Consider the following 12,556-nt stretch of genomic DNA (forward strand, 5'->3'; position numbering starts at 1 on the left):
GGAGCCGATGGTCGGTCTCATCGAGATCCTCCAAGATGTCTGATTCTGACATCGACAGGGTGCTCCTAAGACTTTTCCAGTCTCCTGTGTTCCAAAAGTTAGTTTCGGCTCCAGCCCATTCTGCTTCAGAGCCGATGGTCCACCCTGTAGTTATGGTTCCTCCTCCAACAGCCTCGGCACTGTTGGAGCCGGTGCTGGTGGAGCCGATGGAGGTTTTCGGGTCGGGCCCGACCCTTACACCAACTCCAGCTCTCGAGTCTGAGTTCAGTACGCGGACCTCCTCTGTCGGCCCCGGGGGGGACGCTTCGGGACTGTTTTCGGTCCCAAGCCTTCCTTTCGGTGCGTCGGCTGCGGGGGTACCGTCTACTGTTGTGGTCACGGAGGTGGGACCTTCCCAGGATTCTGGTGGTCCGGCCTTCAGGGCCATGAGGAGTGCTTTAGCCAAATCCTCTTTGGCTACCTCCACGGTCTCTCCAGCACCTTCCCTGCATACGGAGACTGGGTCTTTGGCAGTCCCCCTGTCCTTAGACAGCGGAGCCCCGGGGCCTGAGGTCACCCCCACTGGGGTCCCCCCCCCCCTTGGAGGTCCCTCTGAAGCTTCTTCGGAGGAACCTCCAAGGAAAAGATCGTGCAAGAGGAAGCACGTTGACTCCCCCGATGTCTCTCACGTCAGACACTGATCTTGATGATGCAGAGGGGTCCCCTAAGTCATCCTCAGATGATGTCTCCTTTGCAGACATCCTGGAAGCCCTCAAACGAGGCGGCTGGCAATCCAAACCCCCTTCTGCTGACAAGTCGGTGTTCCTTAAGGCCTTCGGGGCTCAGCCCTCCACCTCCTGGGTGTCTCCGCCCTTCGAGCTCCTAGATTTGATCTGTCAAAGGGCGTGGGAACACCCAGACTCTGTGGAACCGGTGCCTGCTCGCCCAAACAAGTTCCTGTCAGCACCCTCAGAAAAGGAGTTTTTGACGAAAGGTGTGGCTGTAGATGCCTTGGTGGTGGCATCTGCTACCCAGCAAGATGTAGCAGAGGCTTCGACGTCCGTCCATCCTCCTAATAAGGAGTCTAGGAGCATGGATCAGTACGGTAAGCGCACCCTAAGTTCAGTGGCCTTTACTTTAAGGTCCCTGAACTATCTAACGCACTTCACCAGGTTTCAGAGGGATCTGATCAAGGAGCTTTCAGATGCCCTCTTGGGTAACCTACCTGAGCAGCTGGCCCAGACGGTTGGCTCTCAGTTGGCTACGCTGTCATCCATATCAAACTCGTCCATGAGGCTAATTTCTTATGCGGCCGAAGGGGCGAGTAGAGCGGCGGGTACAGGTATTGCTCTACGGAGGCAAGCCTGGCTCCGCCTGTGCCATTTTGCGGAAGCCTTCGTCTTCCTTTGCCGACGCCCCCTTTGATGGGTCCTCTTTGTTTGGACCCAAGGTAAAGGACACATTGACCCGCTGCGAGCAAGAAGGTAAGACTTTGACTGCTGTAGGGCACGATTTTCCACTCCCTTTCGGCCTTACCCAAAGGCTAAAAGAGGAGGGAAAATGTGGTTCCGTAGATCTCAGAAGTCTTATCCCTCACAGCAGGATGATCCCCCTTCTAGAGGCAGAGGAGGGGGAAATTCTTCTGGAAGACACCATCCCAGAGGCGGCAGAGGCCCCCGCAACACTGGAGACCGCGAATCCTTTCGTGGCTCTTCAGCCTTTCACAGTCCCTGAGGGATTGCCCGACTGTGCAGCTCCGGAGCCAGTCGGGGGTCGTTTTTCGAGGCACCTAAAAGCCTGGGAAGGTATCACTCAGGACCGATGGGTGCTTCGAATTATCGCCAGAGGTTACGCCATCCCCTTTTCTCATTCCCCACCTCAGTCCAAAAAAATCACGGACCTGCCACCCAGTCAACGGGAAATTGCAGCCCTAGAAGTTTCAAAGCTGCTTCAAAAAGGAGTCATCCAACCGGTCCCCGCAGACCAGATCGGATTAGGGACTTACTCAAGATTCTTTTTGGTGCCAAAAAAGACCGGGGGCTTGAGGCCCATTTTGGATCTCAGCATTCTAAATCATTCAGTCAAAAAGTCCAAGTTCCAAATGGTCACCGTACAATCCATTCTCCCACTGCTGGAGAAAGGTGTTTGGATGTGCTCCATAGATCTCAAGGACGCTTATTACCATATGGTACATCAAGCGTCCAGGAGACATCTGCGCTTCAGCCTAGGAGACGGTCATTTTCAGTTCCACGCGCTGCCCTTTGGTCTCACCACAGCCCCCAGGGTGTTCACCAAATGTTTGGCGGTTGTGACTGCTCACCTGAGAAGTCTAGGATTCCAGGTGTTTCCGTATCTAGACAACTGGCTCCTAACGGCCACCTCCAAGCATCTACTATTGCGGAGCCTACAAGCCACAATATCACTGGGCACTTCCCTTGGAATCACCTTCAATTGGCCAAAGTCTGTGTTGCTGCCATCTCAACGCATAAGATTCATCGGAGTAGAGAGACTCAAACCGAATGCGGGTCTATCTACCTACAGAAAGGATACAAACCATACAGGCTCAAGTTCGAGCCTTACTTCCCAGATCCAAAGCCCCAGCCAGAATGGTCCTGCAGCTATTGGGATCTATGTCCGCCACGGTTCTTCTATTTCCCCTAGCAAGGTTGCACATGAGAATTCTCCAGTGGCTTCTTTCAACACAGTGGTCCTTTCAGGATCTCCCTCTGTCACCTCATATGGATCACGGAAACCTGCAAACGGGACCTTCGCTGGTGGCTGGTGCCCTCCAATCTGGATCAGGGATGACCCTTTGTTCCACCTCCTCCTGTGGCCACTTTGACTACGGACGCCTCCCAGATGGGGTGGGGGGGCATTCCCTGGGCAGGTCAGTCCAAGGCAAATGGCATTCGGAAGAGTCCCTACTTCATATCACTTCTTAGAAATGAGGGCGGTGTTTCTGTCCCTACAAGCCCTTCACGATTACCTCCCTCAGGGCATAATTGCCGTTCACTCCGACAACATGTCAGTAGTCTGGTACCTGAACAAGCAGGGAGGGACCAGATCCTACCCCCTTTGCAGAGAGGACATGAGAGTTTGGGAATGGGCAGTGTCGACCAAACGGTTTCTAGTGGCGACTCGTATCCCTGGCAAGGCCAATGTGATAGCCGACAGACTGAGCAGAACTATCCTCTCTCCACACGAGTGGTCTCTGAACATTACAGTTGCAAATCAGATTTTCAGCAAATGGGGAATTCCTTGTTTCGACCTCTTCGCAACCCCGCTGAATGCGAAGTGCAAAAAGTTCTTCTCCCTCACTCCGGCTCCGGGGGAGAGCCCTATGGACGCACTAGCCCATCCGTGGCCCACCGGCTTGCTATTTGCTTTTCCCCCAGTTCCCCTCCTTCCCAGAGTGATCCAAAAGGCGTCTCACTTGGGGAGCAAAATTATCTTAGTTGCTCCTTACTGGCCTCGTCAGGTATGGTTCCCCTATCTTCGGAAATATGCACTGGACGGTCCATGGTTCCTGGATCAGATCCCAGACCTATTAGTTCATCAGTCGGGACTACTCCACCAGTCCCTCCACACCTTGAAATTAACAGCTTGGCTCCTCCTCTTCCGACTATTGTCCGGAATCATACCCTAGACCCGGAAGTTGTACATATCTTATCTTCGGCCCACAAGTCTGCCACTAAGAAATTGTATTCTAGCAAATGGAAGAGATTTGCTATTTGGGCTCAACTCCGGGGTCTGGATCCCAGAAGTCCTGAAATTTCTAACTTCCCTATTCAATCAAGGTTTTTCTGTCTCTACCACCAAGGTTCAATTGGCAGCTATTTCCAATTTTCATGAGTCTATATAAACCCACCTTTAATGAGCAACTGATTGTGTAAGACCTTCATGAAAGGTGCTGCGCTTTTATGACCTCCGATTTCTCATCCTGCTCCTCCATGGGATCTCGATGTGTTACGTGCCTTAACTTCCTCCCCCTTCGAACCGGCAGCAACATGCGATTTGAAATTTCTATCGTGGAAATCTGCCTTTCTGGTTGCGATTACTTTTCTGCCAGAAGGGTTTCAGAGCTTAAAGCTTTGTCTGTAAAACCTCCGTACCTGGTTTTTCACAAAGACAGAGCATCTCTCAGGCCAAATCCATCCTTTGTCCCTAAGGTTTGTTCCAGTTTTTGCCTACAACAGTCATTAGAACTTCCAGTTTTCTTTCCAAAGTACTCAAACAAAGCGGAATACATATTCCACACATTAGATGTCCACAGGCAATTGCGTTTTTATTTAGATAGGACCAAACAAACAAGGAAAACAGATCAATTGTTTGTATCCTTTTCGGATAATAAATTGGGCAAAGCCGTCACAAAGGTCACTATTGCCAAATGGATCAGGGACTGTATTACTCAAGCTTATTCCTCTTCTAATAAAGAGCTTACGACCTCTGTCAAAGCTCATTCTACAAGAGCTATGGCTACTTCAGTAGCATTCCATTCTAAGCTTGCCATTAGTGACATTTGTGCTGCGGCTACATGGTCCTCCCCGCACACTTTCATTTCTCACTACAAATTGGATGTGGCATCTCGGGGGCGAGCTTCATTTGGTTCCACAGTGCTCAGGAGTGTTTTCCAGTGAGCCACCCAGGATTTAGGTGCTAGGGACGCTGTCCTATCAGTACAGAATGTAGGCGAGATAGGATCACATAACATCTTTTAGTTATGTACTTACCATAACTTTAGATGTTTGGGATCCATCTCACCTACATTCCCAATAACCCACCCTCCTTCCCCCTTCCTTGGAGATCAGAAGGTCCGAATCCTGTTTCATCTTGAAACATCTAACAATGTTATATAAACAAGTTGTGCATGTGTGCATGAATGCAGACAAACAAGATCTGGGGGATTAGTGGTGGTGCATCCTGGGATAGAAAATAGCTCAGCCAATAAGAGGCTTCGCTCTATAGCATAGCGTGCCGAGTCGGAGCCGAGGGATCGGCTCCGAGCCCATCAGTACAGAATGTAGGCGAGATGGATCCCAAACATCTAAAGTTATGGTAAGTACATAACTAAAAGTTTAAGCTTCTAGCACATAGCTGTAACACCTTTAGGGTTTTTGGGGTTTTATTTGCTATGTTTGTAGATTTGTCAGTTTGGCATCGTCTGAAAAAACTCTTGAGGGGTGGATAAAGTTTTAGCCAATATTTGAAAGCTGGGGGGGGGCAATTTCCAATGGCCAATTTCTCCCATGCTGACAAATAGTGAATCTGCCTGGAAAGACTCCAGAAACTATGCCCATTATTGAAATTATCATATTTTGCTCATACTGTGGCATCATTCTTGGTGAAGGTAGAATGCTGCTCGGTGCAAGGCATACACCTACCTGAAACACCCATTCAGAGAGAACAATGTGTGTCTTCATGTAGTCCAGGAAGGTACATCTCCGTTCATTTGCATCAACATGAACTACGATGAAATCCTACTAGTACCTGTAGTGTTAATGACTAGAGTGCATGAGTAACTTGGCGAAACCTGGCTCTAGATCAGCAGCTAATCATTGTGTTCTTGTTGAAGTTGGCTGCAGTGAAGTCACTATCACTGAATGAATGAATAAAACTGAAAGCCAATTTCAGTGCAGTCTTCATTACATTATTATTTTAAGATTTGATTATTTTTTTTTTTTTTTTTGGCATTTGTACTTATTTCTCCTCTTGGTTTGCTAGATTAGTTTTTTTTTTGCAGCAGATGTTCTGTGGAAATTGGATTTTACTTGCAAGGTGATTGCTGTTTCTCATGCCATGTTATAGTTTAAGTACAGAAGGGCTAGCCATTCTGTTTACAAGGTGTTTGAGACCGACTTCACTGAAGAATCAAATGTACAGTGTTAAGTTTTATAATGTGGTGGTTCCCGAGAACAACTTAACTTGTACCCCACCCCATGTAATGTTTGAGCATGGAGGCTCCCTGCGGTCGCTGGGGGCCCCCTGTTCCCTGGGGGCCCCTAAGCCACAGCACGTTATCTTATCCTGATATTTTGTTACATGTCTGTCAAACCAACAAAAGCTAGTACAGCATTCTTGTATCCTTAATAAACCACATGGATAATAACTCTTATTTATTCCTCCTTTAAAATTCAAAGATGTTTCTGGTTGTAGTAAGTGTTTTGTCAAGTAACAGGCATCAGAATTCAATTAAATATTTTACCACTGATATATTGCCCGTGGCTTAGTTAAATCCTACTGTTGGACATTTTCTCCACTAAAACTGACTACATAGCCAGCTTTAGGTCCCTGCTATACCCGTGACTGCAGAGGCCCCCCTTAATCATCCATGACTGTGTGGGGGCCCCACAAAAGCTGCTGGTTGGGGAAAAATGAGGAAGAAAAAATGTATTAATTTACTAATTATGCTCTTTAACTTGAACAGGGCTGTGATATGACCCTGTTAGGATGAAGCTGATAATGAACATGAGCAAGGTAAGCACTAGAGAGATCAGCAGCCCAGAGTGACTTATCTCAGTGCAAGCCTTGGATTTTAAGAAGAGGTGATACTTCGATCATCAAGGATGATTTTCTCTTTCAGGGAGTTTTATAAATAGAAACAGAACACCAAATACTACAACTCTCAATTCATTTGCTTAAGAATTCAGTGCAATCCCAAAAATAATAGAATAAAGGCTCAGTCAGGACTACATTTTAAATATTACTCTAATGCACTTAAAAATGTTAGTAGAATAACACTCTTTGCATCAACATGTATTTTTGGGCAATAAGTATAAAACTTGGATGTCTGGATTGATTGACTGTTAATAATCCTGAACGATTTAGCAGCAAATCAAACGTTTTATGAAGGAGAAAGCAGAAGTATGAACAAAATCAGGGAAGGTCTGTGACATCGGGGACAGTGACGGGTCTGTGACATCGGGGACAGTGACGGGTCTGTGACATCGGGGACAGTGACGGGTCTGTGACATCGGGGACAGTGACGGGTCTGTGACATCGGGGACAGTGACGGGTGTGCATTATCCCTCAATGAGGTAAATAAGTGACTTACCTCTGCTGCTGTTTGACTGCTAAACAGTAGTCACTGATCTGGTGTGGCAGTACCAGTGTTGTATAATATATTGCTATTTGCTGACATAACTACAAAGCTAGGACTGCTATGGCTTATGCTTGTGTGTGTGTAAAACTATCACTGATTTTTGTCTGTGCATGCACCCAATAATGCCAGGACACAAACATTATTCTTCTGGGTATCAGTAAAAAATGTACTTAAGTAATTAGATTTCAAAAGTAAGACATACAATATATCACAGAACATTCAGACACCTAGATCTTCTTGGAGTCTGGTGGCCCCCACTCACCAGACTGTATAAATGGATACTGGGGGCTCCCTTAATCATCCTTGACTCTGTGGGGACCCCCCACAAAAGCTATTGCTGGTTGAAGAAAAATGAGAACAAAAAATGTTTCAATTTGCTGATTGAGGTGTTTAACCTGAAATACTGAAATTTGACCCTTTTAGGATAAAGCTGGTTTCAACCACACCCATTCTAAACCCATCCCTGCTCAAATGTGTGTGTACAGAAAGCTGCTGTAGGTTGTGGGGGTCTGGGGATTGTGTGGTTATTACAACTTTAATTTTCATCACAGTCAAACCTTAGAGGTGTGCACATGATTGCATTATAGCTTGTGATTGAGCCGAGGACAGTGTGGTCATTGTTTATTTACTTTTCTCACAGACCTCAGAGGTGAAAAATGAAGGTTACTATAGCTTGTGCAAAGGTGGTGTACTGTCTAAGAGCAACAAATTAGAATGTATTACAGAAATCATTCTCACAGTCGCACATCAGGCACATATAAATGGGTCTGACTTTGAGGGTTGGGGTGAGGAAGCATGCCATGTATACATATATCAGCAATCACTTGAAATATATGGCTAAGGCAATTTAAACCTCTGGTTTCATCCTAGTCTAATACCAGAGGGACGTACAGGCAGTGACTGTCTTTTGTGTGTGTGTGGGGGGGGGGGGTAGGAAAAGAGGCAGTATTCCCAGATAAGACGGGTTTCCCACAAATGGCTTGTTAGTTTATTGTGAGCTACTATTTTGTCAACTTTGAACATTAAGCCTTGGACACAATTTGTCTTCCTTGAAATAAAAAAATAAGACAAATTATTTTCTTTTTCATCATTTTTGTTTAGGCCACCATTAGAGTAAAATGCTGAGAAAATGCTCTAAATTGCATCCCAGGGCACATATATAACCCCTATGGCTTTGGGGGCACCAGCTTAATTGAATTATTTCCTAATTGGTTATTCATAGGTTCATACTAGGCTATGTGCCCTAGGGCATTTATAAGCCTAGCCAGAGTGTGTTTGGCTTTCGCCACCCATTTTAAATTAATTTTGCTATGCCCTTTTTTGAGGTTAGTATACTGTGCCTCTGTCTAACAGTGACACAGAAGTGATAGCCGGGGTAAACCTACAATCTCCCATCCACTCATCAAGATTCCTCTTGAAGAGAGTCAATGTGGGACTCTGCCTAACCTGGACTGGGATTTTATTCCAGAGTGAAGGGAGCCTCTGGGTTATGAATCTGTCCCTCCAGCATGTCCTATTTATTTCAGTGCTGAGGTTCAAGTCTCTCGAGCGCGTAGCTCGATGGGATTTGGATTTTCTGAGGTGCAGCATGTCCATTAATTCTGGGTTGGACATGGCTTTATACGTCAGGCACAGATCGCCTCTGAGCAGGCGGTATGCCACTGAGTAGAGCTAGAGTTTCTTTAACCGGGCAGCATATGGCATCTGTTTGAGCCCTTTGATCCCCTTGGTGAGGTACTTTTGGGGTCTTTCCAGTTGCTGCAGGTGTCTGGTAAGGTACATTCCAAAAGGGGCATTGTACTCAATTGTGGGCCTGATGAGGGATGAGTAGAGGCACGATGACCTCCCCTGATCTAGATGTGAATCCTTCATGATTAGGTGGACTATATAAAATGTTTTTCTAACCACTTTGGCCACGTGGTTGTCAAATGAGAGATTGCTATCAACTTGGGTCTCAAGGTCCCTAATGACTTCTGTACTTAATGGATTACCACCTATGTGGTAATTTGTGGGCACTTTGTTTTTGCCAAAGGGGGTGACTATACACTTTTTGGCGTTTAGCTTGAAGCCATGGCTCTGGCACCAGTTGTCTGTTTCTATGAGGCCCTTTTGGAGGATGCTTGTGTCTGCTGGAGAGTCAATTATGGCGCCCAGTTTGCAGTCATCTGCGAACTTGGTCAGCCACAATCCTTCTGTGTTGGCCTGTACCGCCGAGAAATATATACCGAACAAGAGAGGTCCCAGGACTGAGCCTTGTGGGACGCCACTTGTAACTGGTTTGGAGTCTGACATGGCTCCAGCAATTCTAACCATGTGGGTTCTGTCCTTGAGCCAGTTTGCAACCCATCTAGTGGCATAGGGGTTTATATTTAAGCTGGTGAGCTTATCTATAATGCCCGAGTGGGGTATTGTATCGAAGGCTTTTGCGAGGTCCAGGTAGGCTGTGTGGACCACCTTCCCCTCGTCAATGGCCTTGGAGACTGTTTCAAAGAAATCGACCAGGTTTAAGAGGCAGGATCTGCCCTTAAAGCCAAACTGGGTAGGTTCCAGTGTCTGTAGGTCCCCAGTATCTTTATTTATGAGGCCCACGATGATCCTTTCCATAGCTTTGCAGACCAAGCTAGTCAGGCTTATGGGGCGATAGTTTCCAGGATCCGTTAAGGCACCACCTTTGTGGAGAGGGACCACTGTTGCTGTACGCCACTCTTTGGGTACATATCCTGTAGTAAGGCTGAGATTGAACAGTAGTTTTATGTTTGGGTTTAGCTCTTTTTGGAGTTCATGCAGGATGCAGCCCGGGACACCGTCTGGTCCCATTGATGCTGTCTGGTCCCATTGATTACTGTGCTGTCTTGGTCAGGAAAGGAGTGCTGAAAGGATGCAAGGAAAACTAAAGCAGAACAGCAACAGTGACTTTCATTCCTTAATAATAAGTTGTATTTAAGCCATTATTGGATGAAAAAGTTTTTTAAAAAGAATGTTAAAATGCACTTCAGAGCATATTGAAAGTTATGGCTTCTTGAAAAAGATGAGAGTAAAGCAAAATGTGAGAAAATGAAGAAAAAAGTAATGTGCATGGTGTAGGAGCCCAAAAGGGGGGAGGGTTCAGAGGAGAGGACTGGAGGGTGCACGGGGGGGTGTTGAAACAGTAGGTCCTGTCATCATTTCATTTAAAGTTCAGACCTGAACGTATTGTTGTTGTAATGTATCATTGTTGCAACTAAATGCCAGTAACTGCAAGTGTCCCTTTGTTAGACAGGTCAAAGTGTGGTATATAGGCCTGTTGTAATGTAACAGCTTGTTGCTAAGGTCTGTCTGTGTGTACTATTAAGTTTGCAGCACGAACTAAAAGGTTTGTTAGGAGGTGTGGCATTGACAGTATGATACTTATACTAGAAGTGCCTAGAGGGCCCCCAACTTGACATTTGCTGGGGGCCCCAAAATGTTAACACCGGCCCTGGTCATAACTGTAGGGTAGCACTGCTGTTCTACAGTATTCTCATCACTTGACAATATTTTTAAATGTTACCACCTGTATATACAGCTGCACTTGTAACTGCTGGATTTTATTGACCAGTTTCCTGCCAGCATTGGTCTTTCATCACAGAACCTGGTGATTCAGTTGTAGGAATGCTGCTGTTCATGGTTTCTATAGCATGGAGATGTGCATATGCCTGTGTTGGCCGCTCCTACCCGATAGCTGGCCTAGTATCTGTCATTGTATTCATTTGTGGTTCATATGCAAAGTGATGACTTCTGCAAGTGTGAGGCAGGTGTCTCCTCTATGTACATATTTTTGTTTCTGTGGAAGATGATGGTATTGGTTTTCTTGTCTTACCTGCTGCATTCTAAAAATGTTGCACCTGTTTTTATCCTTCATCCTGTTGGTTTGAGTAATTGTGATAAAAGTTGACAAAGCTAATATGAATGGTAGCATGTTTAGTAATTAAAATTTTTTTTTGTATTTTACAGACCTGTGAGATCATGAAAAAGTATGTGGACAGCACATTAGGTTTCTATGTTCTGAACGTCTCTACAGCAGCGCTGAAGTGCAGTCAGACTCTGTGCAATGGTAATGGGCGCTGCCTGCGCAAGGACAGTGAGGCTGGGGCCTTCCTTCATCTCAACACAGCTAGCTTCAAAATCACACAAAATGATGGAGAGGGCTTACAGGTGAAGGGTGACCTGTCACCAAATGATGTGCAAAATTTAAGAAAGAAATTTGTGTGCCAGTGTTATCAGGGCTGGCAGGGGAACAATTGCGTAGAACAGGTTCAAATGCATTCAGGAGTGGCAGGGTCCACTTCATCTCTCCTTTTAACATTGTTTATTGTTTTAGCATATCCCCTTCTCATTCTTTAGTGCTGCGTGGACTGCAATCATCAAATGAAATATATCAGTGTAATTCTAGTACATTGAACCCAGAAGAACTGGAACCTGTGCTCTGTGTCATGTTTGAGACCTCTTGGTGGCCTTTAAAACCGAGTTTAAAGCCTGAAATTTACTGAACAACTTTACAGCAGGATGCTGTCTGTCTAGTGAATCACTAATATGAACGGAACGAAACATGCTTTATTTTGATGTGTATGTGTGTTTGTGTGTGTAATAGAATGTGTAAAAAAAAAAAAGTGCCTTGAATCAAGCCATGTTTTATGAATTTAACATCAGAAGAATGTTCTCATTAAAAATATATTCTTCTGATTAAGATGTGTTTTAGTTATTTGTCACAAGATTAGCAAATGTTTGTTTTTGTTTCTTGCTGTCCTCAGGATCTCACCCACTGATTCCTCTGCCTGCACTCATTTGGCCCATTTACTCCAGAAAGATGAGAGCTGGTTATTCCTGGGCTATGTGAGAGCCCTACAGCCTGTATGCTCCCGCCCATGAATCCTAATCAGTCCAGAGTATTGGTTCCAAGGTGTGACCTATCCATCCCCCCCCCCTTTTGCGCTTTGTCAGTTTGGGCTTGACAGACTTGAACTATAGTGCTACTGCTAGTTTGTCACCCTTATGAACCAGGATGGGCAAGATGGCATTCAAACACACTCCCACTGGGCAGGCTATGATTATGTTAAACAGATTCCTGGACTGAAGTCTGGAGTAATAGCAAGTAAACAGAGGTGCACAATTTTGTGGAGATGTGTAGTGTTATGCTAGTATGTTGTAGGATTTTATTGGCATCTAAGTGGTGACTACTCTTTTCCCAGATTGAATGGAATTAAAAAGCAGAATAGACATATGACAGAAAACCATCTTAGATCCCTTAAAAGCAAAGTCTTGGAAAGGCTACGAGATGGATGCTGTTCATCTGTCAGTCCATTTTTTTCCCAACATCAGTATTTGAAATTGCCTGAGTATTGGGACCAGCTCTGTTAATATCCGCTCATTTTCCTTATTAATTTGATTTATGGTTGATTAAATACACAGCTGCAAAACAGGTCAAAGATAATGAAATAAAACTGAGCAGGTATTTAGGGA

General features: G+C 45.5%; 1 protein-coding gene across 1 annotated transcript in view; it reads left to right on the plus strand.

Moving 5' to 3' along the window:
• LOC122806842 (hyaluronidase-4-like) overlaps positions 1-11,783 on the plus strand; it is a 36,339-nt gene extending 24,556 nt beyond the window's left edge. The window contains exon 2 of the mRNA XM_044077593.1: positions 11,051-11,783. Within this exon, the coding sequence (XP_043933528.1) occupies positions 11,051-11,440 (390 nt within the window). The 3' untranslated portion in view covers positions 11,441-11,783. The remainder of the gene's footprint in view (positions 1-11,050) is intronic.
• The last annotated feature ends 773 nt before the right edge of the window (positions 11,784-12,556 follow it).

The sequence above is a fragment of the Protopterus annectens genome, chromosome 7.part0, assembly GCF_019279795.1.
Source record: "Protopterus annectens isolate FY-2018-M chromosome 7.part0, PAN1.0, whole genome shotgun sequence".
In the NCBI taxonomy this organism is placed as follows: Eukaryota; Metazoa; Chordata; order Ceratodontiformes; family Protopteridae; genus Protopterus; species Protopterus annectens.